Source organism: Polyodon spathula, chromosome 1 (assembly GCF_017654505.1).
Source record: "Polyodon spathula isolate WHYD16114869_AA chromosome 1, ASM1765450v1, whole genome shotgun sequence".
In the NCBI taxonomy this organism is placed as follows: domain Eukaryota; kingdom Metazoa; phylum Chordata; class Actinopteri; order Acipenseriformes; family Polyodontidae; genus Polyodon; species Polyodon spathula.
The window spans coordinates 110,412,949-110,436,172 of NC_054534.1; the positions used below are offsets into that span (position 1 = coordinate 110,412,949).

A 23,224-nucleotide genomic window follows, 5' to 3' on the forward strand; every position below is an offset into this window, starting at 1 on the left:
TTCTTATCAACACGGGGATATAGTTTAAACAAATACAGAAATAAACTGCAGGATCAGATAATCAGACTGCGTTATTATTATTCTATGTTTAAGTTATCATGTACACTTCGGCCAGCCAGGACCCCCCACCCCCCCCCCCCCCACCACCACCACCAAGCACACACACTTTGTCTCTATAAAAATCATATTTGTTTTTGATTCTGTGCTTACCATGGTACACACCAGAAAGGACACGTACTAAACACATTTTGTTTCTTTAATAAACTCTGCTTATCACAATGCAAACATTGAACCATAAAGGCTCTGAATAAATTACTCAAAGCGAGATAAACAGTCCGATAACAGAGCGTGCAGTCGATGCAGGGGACGAGGCAGAACAAACAGCAGAAAGCCTGGAACACCTGGCCCTGGTCTGTGGCCCGATTCTTCCTGATCAGAGACGAAGGTGGTTCCAAGGTGGTCCCTGAAGACAAATTTGTGGTGGAATTGGATAAACAGAGACCTGTTAAAACAACAATAAATGATGAGTACGTTAAAAAAGATGATCATAATTCACGCACAGACACACACACAACCACCGTCCAATAGTTTACAAATGCTAATGTAAACCTGTTCGAAACCAGGTCCCTGAGGAAAATACTAGAAGAAACGTTTCTCTACTGGATTCTGTTTTGAATACATTTTACATTACCATTAACCACCGGCGACACACATATGCTTTAAAGAAATTGCAAACGCTCTATAATATATTTGGTCATTAATTTGTACTTACATATTTAGACATTTTAAAACAGTTTGTGCTCGAGAGGTTGCGCTCCCATAAAAAACAACAACAACCATATATGCATTATAAAATAGATACATAGATAGGAAACTTAACACGGTAACACTATTGAGCGCACGGTGACTGAAGGGGATATACAAGTCTATAGTATCGTCCCTAATGATTAGTCTCCTACAGTAAACGGCGCAATTGTTTTTTGTTTTTCTTTTTTAACGTGGCAATGTAAGTCTGCTGTTCCGACGCATAAGACGTTTCTGACAAACCCTTTCCAGACAACGACTTTCTGTTTGTTGAGACAACTTCAGCTGATCAGGACAGGTTGCTAGTGAATATCAAGGCAGCACATCGCTTCCCGCGCTGTTCTGGGGTAGTGCTGCATTCCGTTCGGGCATCCACATAACATATACACGTAAAGGAATGATCTGACATGCAAAATGTTTCATGCGCTTGTAATAATGAAATGCTTACCCGTAAAATAATTACAAAACAGCTTCGTTTCAAGAAAGCTCCCGGCCCCGTCCAGGGTCCTGAAGTGCTGTTGTTTCTGTGTGTGTGGTTCATTTTTTCGTCTTTCTTAAGCTCTGTGCACAGGCTCAGTGCGTGCAAGACCCCGCAGCCTGTTGAATTATATGTCTGATTGTCTGTCTGTATGTGTGATCACGCTACCCTGTCTACTGAAGAGGATGCTTTCAGCACGGATGTGCTACCCGGGCGCATACGCTTGATTCTGGAAATGTGTTTCTTGATTAATTTCTGGAACTTGTTTTTTTCTGGCTTTGGCGCCGGTCCTTCTGTATCGAAGGAAGCAAGTGGCGATGGAGGGGAGGGAGATGACAACAGACTGCCTTTACAGATCGCATCCCAGGACACAGATCGGCTAGATTCTATGGTCTCTTCACTCTGGGTTGTGTGCCGCTGTTTGGAGCCGCTCAGCTGACTCGAACGATTCCTAAATAGCGAGTTGCTCTTCTTTCTCTGGGAGAGCAGAGTCCTGATGTCGTTGGGATCCTGCTCAAAGAACAGGGACTCCTTTCTTCTAATGTTGGGGCTTTCCCCCAGCGCTAGGAACCCGTAAGGAGTGGTGACTTTGGCGAGGTGAGGCAGTGAGAGCGCTGCTCTGGTGGCAGGATCTGAGTGATCTGCCTCCCGTTCCAGATACAGTGGAAACAGCGCCCCGTCGAAGGATTGGAGTGACATATTTTTGAAGAGAGTTTTCTTGTTGGACTTGTTGCAGGTGTCCAAGTCGCTTTTTTGCGGGCGGGCGCTCCCATTCAGCTCCACAGAGCCCCCTTTCCGTTCAGACTCGTTATCTTCAGGGCACATCTGCACTGTGACATGTTCCACGTCCAGTGAAGGGATGAAGAACTTGGGGATGCGGTCGGGGGTCACCACGATGCTGAAGATATCTTTGCTCTTGAGACATGGAGGCCTCCCAGGGTCTTCTGCGCAAGGAGGTTTGCTAGGTTTCAAATTGGTCCAGCTAAGCATGCTGTCGATGGCGCTCTTTAGGGAAACCTGAGAGGTTGACAGCATAGTCCTGTTTACTGCTGAAGGGAGGTAGCGAATATTAAGACAGGCTTCCCCAGAGCTTTATATAGCACCATAACTTAAGTGACGTCTTTGGAATGATTGACATCATTGATCATGCAGCTTCAGCTTGCCAGACAGTAACTGCGCCCTCCCTTGTGAACTCGCTCCATCTGTGTCTGCTTAGTGATGTTTTTATATCCGTGTGCTTTATCTTATTCAACACATCGCTTCGGCTTTAAATAGACACTAAAACTCACATGTTGTTTAACGTTATTTAATAACCATAAGATCATTAAGCACTGCAATGCTAAACTTCTATTCACTTAAAGCAGAGAATGCAGCATGGAACGCATGGGTCGAGTTCTGTCCCAGTGCTTTTCACATGTATACTATATATTTGCCATGGTTTCTGATGTTTATAAATATGCTTTAGCATTCCGCTTTGTGTTTTACAGTGCTTGTCTTTGCTTTGTCATGCGTTCACCGAACTGTATTACACTTGTTATATTTTGGTAAACTTTTATAAGGACTAACCTTATCATTATTGTAGTTATTTCAGGGAAACCGAGAAATCCCAAACATAGCTCCAACCTTTGTCATTATTAACAGATCATACAGGGAGACCAAGAGAATTACCTACTCCTGTATAGCATAGTAAAAACAAAGTGCGGTGCAGTATGCAGCTATTTCAATATCGTGGTAAAGTGAGCGCGCTATTTCAATATCTTAAAGTGAGCACGCTATTTCAATGTCAAAGTGACCACTCTATATCAATATCTTAAAGTGAGCACTCTATTTCAATATCTTAAAGTGAGCACGCTATTTCAATATCTTAAAGTGACCACTCTATATCAATATCTTAAAGTGAGCACGCTATTTCAATATCTTAAAGTGACCACTCTATATCAATATCTTAAAGTGAGCACGCTATTTCAATATCTTAAAGTGAGCACGCTATTTCAATATCTTAAAGTGACCACTCTATATCAATATCTTAAAGTGAGCACGCTATTTCAATATCTTAAAGTGACCACTCTATATCAATATCTTAAAGTGAGCACGCTGTTTCAATATCTTAAAGTGACAACTCTATATCAATATCTTAAAGTGAGCACGCTTTTTCAATATCTTAAAGTGATCACGCTATTTCAATATCTTAAATTGACCACGCTATTTCAATATCTTAAAGTGACCACTCTATATCAATATCTTAAAGTGAGCACGCTATTTCAATATCTTAAAGTGACCACTCTATATCAATATCTTAAAGTGATCACGCTATTTCAATATCTTAAAGTGATCACGCTATTTCAATATCTTAAAGTGAGCACGCTGTTTCAATATCTTAAAGTGACCACTCTATATCAATATCTTAAAGTGAGCACGCTATTTCAATATCTTAAAGTGACCACTCTATATCAATATCTTAAAGTGAGCACGCTATTTCAATATCTTAAAGTGACAACTCTATATCAATATCTTAAAGTGAGCACGCTTTTTCAATATCTTAAAGTGATCACGCTATTTCAATATCTTAAATTGACCACGCTATTTCAATATCTTAAAGTGACCACTCTATATCAATATCTTAAAGTGATCACGCTGTTTCAATATCTTAAAGTGACCACTCTATATCAATATCTTAAAGTGAGCACGCTATTTCAATATCTTAAAGTGACCACTCTATATCAATATCTTAAAGTGAGCACGCTATTTCAATATCTTAAAGTGACCACTCTATATCAATATCTTAAAGTGAGCACGCTATTTCAATATCTTAAAGTGAGCACGCTATTTCAATATCTTAAAGTGACCACTCTATATCAATATCTTAAAGTGACCACTCTATATCAATATCTTAAAGTGAGCACGCTATTTCAATATCTTAAAGTGACCACTCTATATCAATATCTTAAAGTGAGCACGCTATTTCAATATCTTAAAGTGACCACTCTATATCAATATCTTAAAGTGAGCACGCTATTTCAATATCTTAAAGTGAGCACGCTATTTCAATATCTTAAAGTGACCACTCTATATCAATATCTTAAAGTGAGCACGCTATTTCAATATCTTAAAGTGACCACTCTATATCAATATCTTAAAGTGAGCACGCTATTTCAATATCTTAAAGTGACCACTCTATATCAATATCTTAAAGTGAGCACGCTATTTCAATATCTTAAAGTGACCACTCTATATCAATATCTTAAAGTGAGCACGCTGTTTCAATATCTTAAAGTGACAACTCTATATCAATATCTTAAAGTGAGCACGCTTTTTCAATATCTTAAAGTGATCACGCTATTTCAATATCTTAAATTGACCACGCTATTTCAATATCTTAAAGTGACCACTCTATATCAATATCTTAAAGTGATCACGCTGTTTCAATATCTTAAAGTGACCACTCTATATCAATATCTTAAAGTGAGCACGCTATTTCAATATCTTAAAGTGACCACTCTATATCAATATCTTAAAGTGAGCACGCTATTTCAATATCTTAAAGTGACCACTCTATATCAATATCTTAAAGTGAGCACGCTATTTCAATATCTTAAAGTGACCACTCTATATCAATATCTTAAAGTGAGCACGCTGTTTCAATATCTTAAAGTGACAACTCTATATCAATATCTTAAAGTGAGCACGCTATTTCAATATCTTAAAGTGATCACGCTATTTCAATATCTTAAAGTGACCACGCTATTTCAATATCTTAAAGTGACCACTCTATATCAATATCTTAAAGTGATCACGCTATTTCAATATCTTAAAGTGACCACTCTATATCAATATCTTAAAGTGATCACGCTATTTCAATATCTTAAAGTGACCACTCTATATCAATATCTTAAAGTGAGCACGCTATTTCAATATCTTAAAGTGACCACTCTATATCAATATCTTAAAGTGATCACGCTATTTCAATATCTTAAAGTGAGCACGCTATTTCAATATCTTAAAGTGACAACTCCATATCAATATCTTAAAGTGAGCACGCTATTTCAATATCTTAAAGTGATCACGCTATTTCAATATCTTAAAGTGACCACTCTATATCAATATCTTAAAGTGAGCACGCTGTTTCAATATCTTAAAGTGAGCACGCTATCTCGATTAAATGTAAAAAGTAGTGTAACATGGGGAAGAAACCCCCGTGAGGTAAGATGTATAGCTCTATTAATTTGTCTTCTTAACACTTAATAGCACCAAATCTCTTGTAAACACAATCCTCCAATCCTACTGTTCCTTTCCAACGTATAACTAGACCAGAAGCAACGCACATGTAGAAGCTTGAGCTTCAAACCGTGTTGGGGTAAGTTTGTATAACGTTTCGGCTTTGAAAACCAGTTGTACGTGCAGATGAAGAGTTTCAGGTTGTTCTGGAGAATGTGCTGGAGGCAGTAAAGCCTTGTGAGTATAAATCCAAGTTAAAGCACAGGTTGTTGACAGGGGATTTTTAGTCAGCCTAAACATTTGATTGGTATTTGTGAGGCAAGTTGCCCCCTCCCATATTGAAAACTGTGTATTGTACTCTAGCTGGGCACTTAATGTAAAGCTAATAATCAGAAGGAATTATTTACATTCATAATTTATGTTTGAAAACAAGTCATGTCGATACATTATAAGAGACAGATCTGGATATTTTTGGATGCCATTCAATTATTACATAATTTGATATTTCTTCTTGACATAGTGGATGAAAGTACCTAATTGTTATTCTTCAACACTTTGCATCCTGGTTACAAAGCACTTTGTGCAGTGCACTCAAAGATGGTAAGAAAGTACAAGAGAAAATTTACACATGGTAGCTATGATGATCAGGCCCTGGCAGTGCATTAATCAATCAATCAATCAATCTTTATTTTGTATAGCGCCTTTCATAGTGGACCACCACCACAAAGAGCTTTACAAGGTGCCTCAAAAAAAAGAAAATCCATAATACTTTAAATACATAGAAATGTATAAAATATGATATACAGAAAAAAAAGCATAATACATTAAATACAGTGGAAAGAGCAGAATACATGATAGTAACATAATACATGTAGTAGTAGCAGCAACACAGCAGCTAATAGCAGATATCAGGCTTAAAGAGCATGGAAAGCAAAAGGGAACAGGTGGGTCTTGAGAGTTGATTTAAAGTGAGCGACGGTGGGAGCATCACGCACCAAACCTGGTAGAGAGTTCCAAAGAGTCAGAGCCATGAAGCTGAACGAGCGTTCTCCAAGTGTGTGTACTTTTGTTTAGGGATAATAAGCAGGCCAGTCCCAGGACCTCAGCTTGCGGGCAGGGACATAACGGGTCAGCAGGTTGAGGAGGTACTCGGGACCTGTGTGATGAAGGGCATTGTAGGTGAGCAGGAGAGTTTTGAACATAATCCAGAACTTTACAGGTAGCCAGTGCAGCTGGGCGAGACGGGGGGGGGGTGATGTGATCACATTTTTTACATCTGGTAAGGATCCTGACAGCAGCATTCTGAACATTTAAGGATGGTGAAAGTGTTAGGGGAACTTCAAGCAGCTTAGATGTGCCACACAATCACTTAGACTTTGAGAAAAAGCAGAAAAAGTAATCGAAATGCAACCAGAAGAATAAACAACAAAAGAAACAAAGAAAGGAAAACAAAAACAAACCAACATGAGAAGAGCAGACAGCCGCTGACAAGGCTGCTGCTGCTGAATGCTTATACAGCACACAAGTATATTGTGTCAGTGGTGGAGAATGGATCCAGTGTGAAACATGGCATAGACAGGCACACATGGACTGTGCTGCAGTGTCTGGTGATGACTTCAAATGTGAAGAAGCATTTCATGGCCTACTTGTAAATGACATGGTTCATGGTGAATTAAATAAAGTTCTCTATTTTTCGTCGTAGTGTTTTCTGTTCTTTTACATTTTTATTGTGTATTGTTTTAGTTGGTCCCATGCCTACTCTGACCTAATGTTTTACCAACATTGGAATTGGGGCAAGATGTCCACTGGAGGCATTTTACCCTGTCCCCAGGGGCGTCTTCCTCCCGAGGAAGGGGCAAAATGTACCTTGAAAACAAAAAATATTTTCTTAAATTACAAGAATAGCAATTTATTTTCTATGAAAATGTTTCATGGCATTTGTACATTGAATTATTGATTTATGAACTTTACTCTACTTCATGAATTAAAAAAAATCCATCATTTTCTGTGCAGATAATGAGATTTCCCTTAAGGGGGCGTCTCCTCTCATGTTTCCTTGCATTCTGCCAATTGATTTCTAAGTCATTTTTACTCCATAGTTATACAGCATCCCCAGTTGAGGTGATATAATCAGCTTAAACAATAAGCGAACCTTTAATATAGGCCCACACATCTTTCAGGAGACCCGACATTGCATTTCACGCTGTGACAAATAATGTGATGCTGCTGCTTTACTTTCTCAGCTCTACTTAACCCCAAAGTCACCTCCAGCAAACCAGTGTTAGGAAGTGGTACATCATCAGAATGTGGTACATGTGCCAAAAATCCACAAGTGTCGCATCAGAAAGGGATAGCTGTCACAGTGGAATTGGTATGGTGTCAGATTTTGATACAGGTGCAATCAATTGCAATCTGATGGGTGTTTACCTATTGTCAAACAAAGGTACATTTACCGTTAATTATACATTATTTTTTGCAAACTTAACTGACAGTCAATTTCTCTAAAAATAAATAAATAAATAATAAAAAGACAAAATGAGAAGTCCACTGCAAAGTTGCAAAAGTAAAAAAAAAAAATGTACAAGAGCCAATGTATTGCATAAGATACATTTTCACATACTATTTTTTAATGGTGGAAAAATATGATACGTTACATTAACAACTATGTAAAACACTGGAAAATATGATGAATTAAATTTAAAAAGAAGTAAAGGACCAAAAACAGCATAATGTACAAGATGTGAATGGGTACTAATGGGTAATGAATGAGCAGTGTGCTGCGTACCACTTATTACTGAGTACCTGAAAATAACACCACACCGGTTTAAATACATTATCTCTCACATGATTACCTATACATTATCTCTCATGTGATCACCAATACATTATCTCTCATGTGATCACCAATAAATTATCTCTCATGTAATCACCAATACATTATCTCTCATGTGATCACCAATACATTATCTCTCACATGATTACCAATATATTATCTCTCCTGTGATTACAAATACATTATCTCTCATGTGATTACCAATACATTATCTCTCATGTGATCACCAATACATTATCTCTCATGTGATCACCAATACATTATCTCTCATGTGATTACCAATACATTATCTCTCATGTGATCACCAATACATTATCTCTCATGTGATCACCAATACATTATCTCTCATGTGATCACCAATACATTATCTCTCATGTGATCACCAATACATTATCTCTCATGTGATCACCAATACATTATCTCTCATGTGATTACCAATACATTATCTCTCATGTGATCACCAATACATTATCTCTCATGTGATCACCAATACATTATCTCTCATTTGATCAACAATACATTATCTCTCATGTGATCACCAATACATTATCTCTCATGTGATCACCAATACATTATCTCTCATGTGATCACCAATACATTATCTCTCATGTGATCACCAATACATTATCTCTCATGTGATCACCAATACATTATCTCTCATGTGATTATCAATACATTATCTCTAATGTGATCACCAATACATTATCTCTCATGTGATCACCAATACATTATCTCTCACATGATTACCAATACATTATCTCTCATGTGATCACCAATACATTATCTCTCATGTGATCACCAATACATTATCTCTCATGTGATCACCAATACATTATCTCTCATGTGATCACCAATACATTATCTCTCATGTGATCACCAATACATTATCTCTCATGTGATTACCAATACATTATCTCTCATGTGATCACCAATACATTATCTCTCATGTGATTACCAATACATTATCTCTCATGATATTACCAATACATTATCTCTCATAATACATTATCTCTCATGTGATCACGAATACATTATCTCTCATGTGATCACCAATACATTATCTCTCATTTGATCAACAATACTTTATCTCTCATGTGATCACCAATAAATTATCTCTCATGTGATCACCAATAAATTATCTCTCATGTGATTACCAATACATTAACTCTCATGTGATAACCAATACAGTATCTCTCAAGTGATCACCAATACATTATCTCTCATTTGATCACCAATACATTATCTCTCATGTGATCACCAATACATTATCTCTCATGTGATTACCAATACATTATCTCGCATGTGATCACCAATACATTATCTCTCATGTGATCACCAATACATTATCTCTCATGTGATCACCAATACATTATCTCTCATGTGATTACCAATACATTAACTCTCATGTGATAACCAATACATTATCTCTCATGTGATCACCAATACATTATCTCTCATTTGATCAACAATACATTATCTCTCATGTGATCACCAATACATTATCTCTCATGTGATTACCAATACATTAACTCTCATGTGATAACCAGTACATTATCTCTCATTTGATCACCAATACATTATCTCTCATGTGATCACCAATACATTATCTCTCATGTGATCACCAATACATTATCTCTCATGTGATTACCAATACATTATCTCTCATGTGATCACCAATACATTATCTCTCATGTGATCACCAATACATTATCTCTCATGTGATCACCAATACATTATCTCTCATGTGATCACCAATACATTATCTCTCATGTGATCACCAATACATTATCTCTCATGTGATTACCAATACATTATCTCTCATGTGATCACCAATACATTATCTCTCATGTGATCACCAATACATTATCTCTCATGTGATCACCAATACATTATCTCTCATGTGATCACCAATACATTATCTCTCATGTGATTACCAATACATTATCTCTCATGTGATTACCAATACATTATCTCTCATGTGATCACCAATACATTATCTCTCATGTGATCACCAATACATTATCTCTCATGTGATCACCAATACATTATCTCTCATGTGATCACCAATACATTATCTCTCATGTGATCACCAATACATTATCTCTCATGTGATCACCAATACATTATCTCTCATGTGATCACCAATACATTATCTCTCATGTGATCACCAATACATTATCTCTCATGTGATCACCAATACATTATCTCTCATGTGATCACCAATACATTATCTCTCATGTGATTACCAATACATTATCTCTCATGTGATCACCAATACATTATCTCTCATGTGATCACCAATACATTATCTCTCATGTGATCACCAATACATTATCTCTCATGTGATCACCAATACATTATCTCTCATGTGATTACCAATACATTATCTCTCATGTGATCACCAATACATTATCTCTCATGTGATCACCAATACATTATCTCTCATGTGATCACCAATACATTATCTCTCATGTGATCACCAATACATTATCTCTCATGTGATCACCAATACATTATCTCTCATGTGATCACCAATACATTATCTCTCATGTGATCACCAATACATTATCTCTCATACATGATCACTCAATACATTATCTCTCATGTGATCACCAATACATTATCTCTCATGTGATCACCAATACATTATCTCTCATGTGATCACCAATACATTATCTCTCATGTGATTACCAATACATTATCTCTCATGTGATCACCAATACATTATCTCTCATGTGATCACCAATACATTATCTCTCATGTGATCACCAATACATTATCTCTCATGTGATCACCAATACATTATCTCTCATGTGATCACCAATACATTATCTCTCATGTGATCACCAATACATTATCTCTCATGTGATCACCAATACATTATCTCTCATGTGATCACCAATACATTATCTCTCATGTGATCACCAATACATTATCTCTCATGTGATCACCAATACATTATCTCTCATGTGATCACCAATACATTATCTCTCATGTGATCACCAATACATTATCTCTCATGTGATTACCAATACATTATCTCTCATGTGATCACCAATACATTATCTCTCATGTGATCACCAATACATTATCTCTCATGTGATCACCAATACATTATCTCTCATGTGATTACCAATACATTATCTCTCATGTGATCACCAATACATTATCTCTCATGTGATCACCAATACATTATCTCTCATGTGATCACCAATACATTATCTCTCATGTGATGATCACCAATACATTATCTCTCATGTGATCACCAATACATTATCTCTCATGTGATCACCAATACATTATCTCTCATGTGATCACCAATACATTATCTCTCATGTGATCACCAATACATTATCTCTCATGTGATCACCAATACATTATCTCTCATGTGATCACCAATACATTATCTCTCATGTGATCACCAATACATTATCTCTCATGTGATCACCAATACATTATCTCTCATGTGATCACCAATACATTATCTCTCATGTGATCACCAATACATTATCTCTCATGTGATTATCTCTCAATACATTATCTCTCATGTGATCACCAATACATTATCTCTCATGTGATCACCAATACATTATCTCTCATGTGATTACCAATACATTATCTCTCATGTGATCACCAATACATTATCTCTCATGTGATCACCAATACATTATCTCTCATGTGATCACCAATACATTATCTCTCATGTGATCACCAATACATTATCTCTCATGTGATCACCAATACATTATCTCTCATGTGATTACCAATACATTATCTCTCATGTGATCACCAATACATTATCTCTCATGTGATCACCAATACATTATCTCTCATGTGATTACCAATACATTATCTCTCATGTGATCACCAATACATTATCTCTCATGTGATCACCAATACATTATCTCTCATGTGATCACCAATACATTATCTCTCATGTGATCACCAATACATTATCTCTCATGTGATCACCAATACATTATCTCTCATGTACATTATCTCTCATGTGATCAATACATTATCTCTCATGTGATTACCAATACATTATCTCTCATGTGATTACCAATACATTATCTCTCATGTGATCACCAATACATTATCTCTCATGTGATCACCAATACATTATCTCTCATGTGATCACCAATACATTATCTCTCATGTGATCACCAATACATTATCTCTCATGTGATCACCAATACATTATCTCTCATGTGATTACCAATACATTATCTCTCATGTGATCACCAATACATTATCTCTCATGTGATCACCAATACATTATCTCTCATGTGATCACCAATACATTATCTCTCATGTGATTACCAATACATTATCTCTCATGTGATTACCAATACATTATCTCTCATGTGATCACCAATACATTATCTCTCATGTGATCACCAATACATTATCTCTCATGTGATTACCAATACATTATCTCTCATGTGATCACCAATACATTATCTCTCATGTGATCACCAATACATTATCTCTCATGTGATCACCAATACATTATCTCTCATGTGATCACCAATACATTATCTCTCATGTGATCACCAATACATTATCTCTCATGTGATTACCAATACATTATCTCTCATGTGATCACCAATACATTATCTCTCATGTGATTACCAATACATTATCTCTTATAATACATTATCTCTCATGTGATCACCAATACATTATCTTATAATACATTATCTCTCATGTGATTACCAATACATTATCTCTCATGTGATTACCAATACATTATCTCTCATGTGATCACCAATACATTATCTCTCATGTGATCACCAATACATTATCTCTCATGTGATCACCAATACATTATCTCTCATGTGATCACCAATACATTATCTCTCATGTGATTACCAATACATTATCTCTCATGTGATACATTACCAATACATTATCTCTCATGTGATCACCAATACATTATCTCTCATGTGATCACCAATACATTATCTCTCATGTGATCACCAATACATTATCTCTCATGTGATCACCAATACATTATCTCTCATGTGATCACCAATACATTATCTCTCATGTGATCACCAATACATTATCTCTCATGTGATCACCAATACATTATCTCTCATGTCTACCAATACATTATCTCTCATGTGATCACCAATACATTATCTCTCATGTGATCACCAATACATTATCTCTCATGTGATTACCAATACATTATCTCTCATGTGATCACCAATACATTATCTCTCATGTGATCACCAATACATTATCTCTCATGTGATAACCAATACATTATCTCTCATGTGATCACCAATACATTATCTCTCATGTGATCACCAATACATTATCTCTCATGTGATCACCAATACATTATCTCTCATGTGATCACCAATACATTATCTTTCATGTGATCACCAATACATTATCTCTCATGTGATTACCAATACATTATCTCTCATGTGATCACCAATACATTATCTCTCATGTGATCACCAATAAATTATCTCTCATGTAATCACCAATACATTATCTCTCATGTGATCACCAATACATTATCTCTCATGTGATCACCAATACATTATCTCTCATGTGATCACCAATACATTATCTCTCATGTGATCACCAATACATTATCTCTCATGTGATCACCAATACATTATCTCTCATGTGATCACCAATACATTATCTCTCATGTGATCACCAATACATTATCTCTCATGTGATTACCAATACATTATCTCTCATGTGATCACCAATACATTATCTCTCATGTGATCACCAATACATTATCTCTCATGTGATTACCAATACATTATCTCTCATGTGATTACCAATACATTATCTCTCATGTGATCACCAATACATTATCTCTCATGTGATCACCAATACATTATCTCTCATGTGATTACCAATACATTATCTCTCATGTGATCACCAATACATTATCTCTCATGTGATCACCAATACATTATCTCTCATGTGATCACCAATACATTATCTCTCATGTGATTACCAATACATTATCTCTCATGTGATCACCAATACATTATCTCTCATGTGATCACCAATACATTATCTCTCATGTGATCACCAATACATTATCTCTCATGTGATCACCAATACATTATCTCTCATGTGATTACCAATACATTATCTCTCATGTGATCACCAATACATTATCTCTCATGTGATCACCAATACATTATCTCTCATGTGATCACCAATACATTATCTCTCATGTGATCACCAATACATTATCTCTCATGTGATTACCAATACATTATCTCTCATGTGATCACCAATACATTATCTCTCATGTGATTACCAATACATTATCTCTCATGTGATCACCAATACATTATCTCTCATGTGATCACCAATACATTATCTCTCATGTGATCACCAATACATTATCTCTCATGTGATCACCAATACATTATCTCTCATGTGATCACCAATACATTATCTCTCATGTGATCACCAATACATTATCTCTCATGTGATTACCAATACATTATCTCTCATGTGATCACCAATACATTATCTCTCATGTGATCACCAATACATTATCTCTCATGTGATTACCAATACATTATCTCTCATGTGATCACCAATACATTATCTCTCATGTGATTACCAATACATTATCTCTCATGTGATCACCAATACATTATCTCATGTTATAATACATTATCTCTCATGTGATCACCAATACATTATCTCTCATGTGATTACCAATACATTATCTCTCATGTGATCACCAATACATTATCTCTCATGTGATCACCAATACATTATCTCTCATGTGATTACCAATACATTATCTCTCATGTGATCACCAATACATTATCTCTCATGTGATCACCAATACATTATCTCTCATGTGATCACCAATACATTATCTCTCATGTGATCACCAATACATTATCTCTCATGTGATTACCAATACATTATCTCTCATGTGATCACCAATACATTATCTCTCATGTGATCACCAATACATTATCTCTCATGTGATCACCAATACATTATCTCTCATGTGATCACCAATACATTATCTCTCATGTGATCACCAATACATTATCTCTCATGTGATTACCAATACATTATCTTTCATGTGATTACCAATACATTATCTCTCATGTGATCACCAATACATTATCTCTTATAATACATTATCTCTCATGTGATCACCAATACATTATCTCTCATGTGATTACCAATACATTATCTCTCATGTGATCACCAATACATTATCTCTCATGTGATTACCAATACATTATCTCTCATGTGATCACCAATACATTATCTCTCATGTGATCACCAATACATTATCTCTCATGTGATTACCAATACATTATCGTTCATGTGATTACCAATACATTATCTCTCATGTGATCACCAATACATTATCTCTCATAATACATTATCTCTCATGTGATCACCAATACATTATCTCTCATGTGATCACCAATACATTATCTCTCATGTGATCACCAATACATTATCTCTCATGTGATCACCAATACATTATCTCTCATGTGATTACCAATACATTATCTCTCATGTGATTACCAATACATTATCTCTCATGTGATCACCAATACATTATCTCTCATGTGATCACCAATACATTATCTCTCATGTGATTACCAATACATTATCTCTCATGTGATTACCAATACATTATCTCTCATGTGATCACCAATACATTATCTCTCATGTGATTACCAATACATTATCTCTCATGTGATCACCAATACATTATCTCTCATGTGATCACCAATACATTATCTCTCATGTGATTACCAATACATTATCTCTCATGTGATCACCAATACATTATCTCTCATGTGATCACCAATACATTATCTCTCATGTGATCACCAATACATTATCTCTCATGTGATCACCAATACATTATCTCTCATGTGATCACCAATACATTATCTCTCATGTGATCACCAATACATTATCTCATGTGATTACCAATACATTATCTCTCATGTGATCACCAATACATTATCTCTCATGTGATACATTACCAATACATTATCTCTCATGTGATCACCAATACATTATCTCTCATGTGATCACCAATACATTATCTCTTATAATACATTATCTCTCATGTGATCACCAATACATTATCTCTCATGTGATCACCAATACATTATCTCTCATGTGATCACCAATACATTATCTCTCATGTGATCACCAATACATTATCTCTCATGTGATCACCAATACATTATCTCTCATGTGATTACCAATACATTATCTCTCATGTGATTACCAATACATTATCTCTCATGTGATTACCAATACATTATCTCTCATGTGATCACCAATACATTATCTCTCATGTGATCACCAATACATTATCTCTCATGTGATTACCAATACATTATCTCTCATGTGATCACCAATACATTATCTCTCATGTGATTACCAATACATTATCTCTCATGTGATCACCAATACATTATCTCTCATGTGATCACCAATACATTATCTCATGTGATCACCAATGATTACCAATACATTATCTCTCATGTGATCACCAATACATTATCTCTCATGTGATCACCAATACATTATCTCTCATGTGATTACCAATACATTATCTCTCATGTGATCACCAATACATTATCTCTCATGTGATCACCAATACATTATCTCTCATGTGATCACCAATACATTATCTCTCATGTGATCACCAATACATTATCTCTCATGTGATTACCAATACATTATTTCGTCATGTGATTCCCAATACATTTATCTGTCATCTTGATCACCAATACATTATCTTATAATACATTATCTCTCAGGCGATCACCATACATTATCTGCTCATGGATTACCAATACTTATCTCTCATGTAGTCACCAATACATTAGCTCTCATGTGAATTACCAATACATTATCGTTCACGCCGTGATTACAATATATCATTATCTCTCATGTGTGCACAATACACTCATCCCGCAGTGCTTACCAATACATTACTCTTATATCTTATCTCTCATGTGACACCAATAAACCAACCATATCTCTCTGGTATCCAACAAATACATTATCTCTCATGTGATCACCAATACATTATCTCTTATAATACATTATCTCTCATGTGATCACCAATACATTATCTCTCATGTGATCACCAATACATTATCTCTCATGTGATTACCAATACATTATCTCTCATGTGATCACCAATACATTATCTCTCATGTGATTACCAATACATTATCTCTCATGTGATCACCAATACATTATCTCTCATGTGATCACCAATACATTATCTCTCATGTGATCACCAATACATTATCTCTCATGTGATCACCAATACATTATCTCTCATGTGATCACCAATACATTATCTCTCATGTGATCACCAATACATTATCTCTCATGTGATTACCAATACATTATCTCTCATGTGATTACCAATACATTATCTCTCATGTGATCACCAATACATTATCTCTCATGTGATTACCAATACATTATCTCTCATGTGATCACCAATACATTATCTCTCATGTGATCACCAATACATTATTCTTATAATACATTATCATAATATTAGGTACATTAGAGAGTACTAGTGTGTTTGGGATGTGATCACCAATACATTATCTCTCATGTGATTACCAATACATTATCTCTCATGTGATCACCAATACATTATCTCTCATGTGATCACCAATACATTATCTCTCATGTGATTACCAATACATTATCTCTCATGTGATCACCAATACATTATCTCTCATGTGATTACCAATACATTATCTCTCATGTGATCACCAATACATTATCTCTCATGTGATCACCAATACATTATCTCTCATGTGATCACCAATACATTATCTCTCATGTGATCACCAATACATTATCTCTCATGTGATTACCAATACATTATCTCTCATGTGATTACCAATACATTATCTCTCATGTGATCACCAATACATTATCTCTCATGTGATCACCAATACATTATCTCTCATGTGATCACCAATACATTATCTCTCATGTGATCACCAATACATTATCTCTCATGTGATCACCAATACATTATCTCTCATGTGATTACCAATACATTATCTCTCATGTGATCACCAATACATTATCTCTCATGTGATTACCAATACATTATCTCTCATGTGATCACCAATACATTATCTCTCATGTGATCACCAATACATTATCTCTCATGTGATCACCAATACATTATCTCTCATGTGATCACCAATACATTATCTCTCATGTGATCACCAATACATTATCTCTCATGTGATTACCAATACATTATCTCTCATGTGATTACCAATACATTATCTCTCATGTGATTACCAATACATTATCTCTCATGTGATTACCAATACATTATCTCTCATGTGATTACCAATACATTATCTCTCATGTGATTACCAATACATTATCTCTCATGTGATGATATCTCTCATGTGATCACCAATACATTATCTCTCATGTGATCACCAATACATTATCTCTCATGTGATCACCAATACATTATCGTTCATGTGATTACCAATACATTATCTCTCATGTGATCACCAATACATTATCTCTCATGTGATCACCAATACATTATCTCTCATGTGATTACCAATACATTATCTCTCATGTGATCACCAATACATTATCTCTCATGTGATTACCAATACATTATCTCTCATGTGATCACCAATACATTATCTCTCATGTGATAACCAATACATTATCTCTCATTTGATTACCAATACATTATCGTTCATGTGATTACCAATACATTATCTCTCATGTGATCACCAATACATTATCTCTCATGTGATCACCAGTACATTTTCACTCTCAAGTGTGGTAGTGACTCCCATTTGCTTGGCAATGCCATTACAGCAGTGGTTGTATATAGGTGGAACAGAGATTGTGATATGTATAGCTGTGTCTCTTACGACAGTCATAGTGACCTCAGTTGCAGTGATGCAGGTACTATTGAGATGTTGCTTGCTGTCAGTGTTCATTCTAAATGAAAGGGTCTGGCGAGATTCTGTGGGGAGAGTTGCCTCTGTTAAGATGGGTTCTCTGTGTCTGCTATAGATGGCAGTTAACACTGCTCTCTGGTGGCCTGGTACAGAGTATTATACTTCATTTCCCTGATTAAAAACATTTTACAAAAGAGGAAAGTGCAAAGATTGCATCTTTCTTTCTTTTTTCGTTTATTGACATTGAATATTGCAATGCCTGATCTATCCGTATAATTATTAGCTTTTATGAAAGATAAATAAAATGCCAAAGTAGCAAATAATAACACAACAGCAAGAGCAGGTGTCTTGCATTGGTGTAACAGGAACATGTCTGGGTATCACTGTACACACGGGATGCATTGCTTAATATAAACATGCACGTATGTAAGGTGGGTGACTATTTAGGGTCTTGTTGATTTTAAAGGAGCTACAAATATATTAATTCTGATATATTCATATGAAACATGAAATGAGACAGTAATAAAGCATTAACAGCCATCACAAGCTTTCTGTTTTGTATTTAGAGTTATTGACTCATGTTTAGAAGTGTTCAGTGGTTCTCTACTTAAACTGAGAGTTTCTGTTGCACTTTGTAAGATGGACCCGATTAGTGGTAGAAACACACTGACGAGGTAAGATTTTCTAGCCCCATGTGTTATATGCAGGGTGATAAGGAAGTATGTTTACCACATGAGATCTGGTGAGTTGATGTGGGACACTCCGCTCTATCACCCTGGATAACTTTGCGATCTCCTCTTGTCAAGTCTTTGTTACTGCAGAGCCTCGGCTGTGCTTTATTCTTTGCTGTGTTTAACTCTCTGATATGAAGTCTCATTCCTCTTTCTACCGAACAAGCACATCCTGCCCCGTGCTTCCTGCAGCACATGGTGTCTGGGGGTGGTGGATAAACTCAGGGTCATCCCAGCCATCATTTTAGCTCCTGCAAGCTTTGCAAAGCTGTTACAATTTTATCCGTCAAACTATCTGCTTCTCTGACCCTTCAGTCACAGCCCATCCACAAAATCTGCACAATTTATTCCTGACCCTTCAGTAGGCAACTACAACTGAAGGGTAGCTCCTGTATGTAAGTGAAAGTACCTTAACACAGATTTGTGTAATAGCAATAAATACCTTCCAAACAAGGCACGTTAAAACTACCACTGCTACTACTAGGAGTGCTTCAAGGTCCTGTTGACCTGGAGAGGATGCAGAGCTGCCAGAATGTATACTCTGTCATTTCCTCTGCAAGAATCAATCAGAACAAATGCTCCAGGGTACTGGTAGGTCCCTGGTGGGTAGACCCCCTCCCTGTCACGCTCCAGCAGTTCCAGTGGAGCGCAGACAACTTCAAATACCTGGGATTTCACCTGAGCCCTGCGGAGGCCTTGTCAAAGCCAACTGGATGAAGTTGGAGGACAAGGTTGCTGCAAGACTGTGGTCTGCTGTGATCTGCTGAAACTGCTTTCTTTCAGGGGACGGGCCCTGATCATCAACCAGCTGGTGGCATAGATGCTCTGGCATTGACTCACCATCCTGATCCCACCCTCTGAGTTTGTGGCCAGGGTCCAGAGGAAGGTGACAGACTTCTTCTGGACTGGAAAGCACTGGGTCTCTGTTCTGTGCCTCCCTCTGGGCAAGGGATGGTAAGGGTTGGTGTGCAGCAAGAGCCAGGTGCACTCCTTCTGTCTACAGACCCTGCAGAGATATCTGTACAGAGACCCGGCCCCACAGTGGAGCATTTCCAGACCCTGCAGAGATATTTGTACAGAGACCTGGCCCCACAGTGGAGCATTTCCAGACCCTGCAGAGATATCTGTATGGAGACCCGGCCCCACAATGGAGCATTCTGGCCTCCCTCCTCCTGCACCACCTGCACCACCTGGGCTACGACTGGCAGCTATTCTGGATCGATCTCTGGGGAACCCATCTCCCTGAGCTGCCAGTCTTCTACCAGGACCTGTTCAAAACCTGGAGCATGTTTTCCATTGGCCAAGACTTGGTTTATGAATGAGTTAATGGCAGGTCTCGACTGAATATTTTCACCGGCTGCCTTTGAGCAGCCAGTGCACACCAGCTGCCAGTGGACAGCTGTGTAGTGCCCCTACTGGCATTAAATAGGACTACTACTACTACTACTACTACTAATAATAATAATAATAATAATAATAATAATAATAATAATAAATGTCTTTCGAAGGTCCAATCTGTTTAACACATTATCAACTTCGCATCAGCTTTACATAACAGAGAGGGCCCATACTTACCAGTAGGTGTCACTGTGTAGCAGCGCAAGGCGGTAGACATGGAGGGGGTCTGTATGGAGGGAGACTGTGTGAATAATGAAAGTCTGTGTGAGACGATTGGCACGATATCACACAGGTAGTGTTGAAGCCTGTGCCATCTGCTCGTACTGCAGAGCTTATTTCTCAGTTGAGACAGTGCACATGACATTCTAAAAGCAGTGTGTACAGGCCTACGTTTTGATAAATTAACTAATTAGTGGAACCCGAATATTAATCTGTCGAGCTATTATTTATAAGGCAAGCTTCATTAGTGTATGAGTATTAGTACAAGCATTTAACCATAATGCACTGCACAAAGACGGCAGTAAAACCACATGCTGAAGGCTTGAAAGAGAGAACACCATTAAACAGCACTGCAATACACTGTAACAATTACGGCTATTAAAACGAAGGGTAACTGGATGATATTAGGTCCCACTGCATGGCATGTCTCCTTATGTCACTCCGCTTGGTGTTAGTTATTGTGTTTCTCTACCAGTAGATGGTGTTGGTTCTCTTTCCTGCAGCTGCATGTGCCACTCCCCGCCCCCTGCAGGCTTTGCTCCGCGAGTCTCTCCAGCCCTCGTGTGCCCATCATGCAGCTTCTATTCAGAGACTGGTGGACTGGCTGCAGCTGCTTTATCTGAGGTCGCTGCGAGTGTGAGTCAGAACAAGTGAGCTCGAGCTCTCGAGCGTCACCCCACTGAGACAGATGATAAGCGCTTTACTGTTCTCTGGTTTACCACACATTAGTGATATAAGCCAGCTGTCCTTGTTCTGCACAAGCAATGATGAATTGCTTACCCAGGTGGTTAAAGCAGTATGAGAACAGCATGCAAAGAAGAGAGGAGGACTACAGTTCGGATCAGGACTTTCTTTCTTTCTTCATTGTAAAGCCCCGCACACTAAGACGGGGGCATGCAGCACCCTGCCCCCCCCCCCCCCCCCCCCGAACTGGGGTGTCCAGGCATATGCATTCATGTGGTGTATACAGTCAGGTCTGACTTGCACCTTAAGAGAAAATGTAAGTAAAAGTAACTGCGTTATTTTTTCACATAGTGTAATCTGTTACCACATCCAGTTAGCTGTCTGAAAAAGGAACCATTACAGTTACAAGTTACTGAAAATGTAATGAGATTACAGTAACGCCTTACATGTAATGAGTTAATGCACAACAATCACTGCACTGCAGTTTTTGGGATCAGACACATAACTCTGTGTTACTTGGCTAAAAGACAGCCATTGCGGATGTTGGCACGGAGGCTGTAATCAAATGAAATGTTTCTGAGTGCTCTGTGGCTGCCTCTCATCCTCTCTAACCAGCATCTGCTGGAAACATTGTCACTGTGAAATACTTCCTGGAACGCCATTAGCTTTTCTAATGAACAATAACCCTTCTCACACTGTGATATGAACATTAACCCTTCTCACGCTGTGATATGAACATTAACCCTTCTCACGCTGTGATATGAACATTAACCCTTCTCATGCTGTGATATGAACAATAACCCTTCTCATGCTGTGATATGAACAATAACCCTTCTCATGCTGTGATATGAACATTAACCCTTCTCATGCTGTGATATGAACATTA

General features: G+C 37.1%; 1 protein-coding gene across 1 annotated transcript; it reads right to left on the reverse strand.

Moving 5' to 3' along the window:
• Window positions 1-341: 341 nt before the first annotated feature.
• Window positions 342-2,323, reverse strand: LOC121314486. Its single transcript, XM_041247871.1, has 2 exons — window positions 1,253-2,323; window positions 342-502 (listed from the first exon to the last, which is right to left on the reverse strand). The coding sequence occupies exon 1, from the start codon at window positions 2,315-2,317 to the stop codon at window positions 1,442-1,444; it is 876 nt and encodes a 291-aa protein (XP_041103805.1). The 5' UTR covers window positions 2,318-2,323; the 3' UTR covers window positions 342-502; window positions 1,253-1,441.
• Window positions 2,324-23,224: the final 20,901 nt, after the last annotated feature.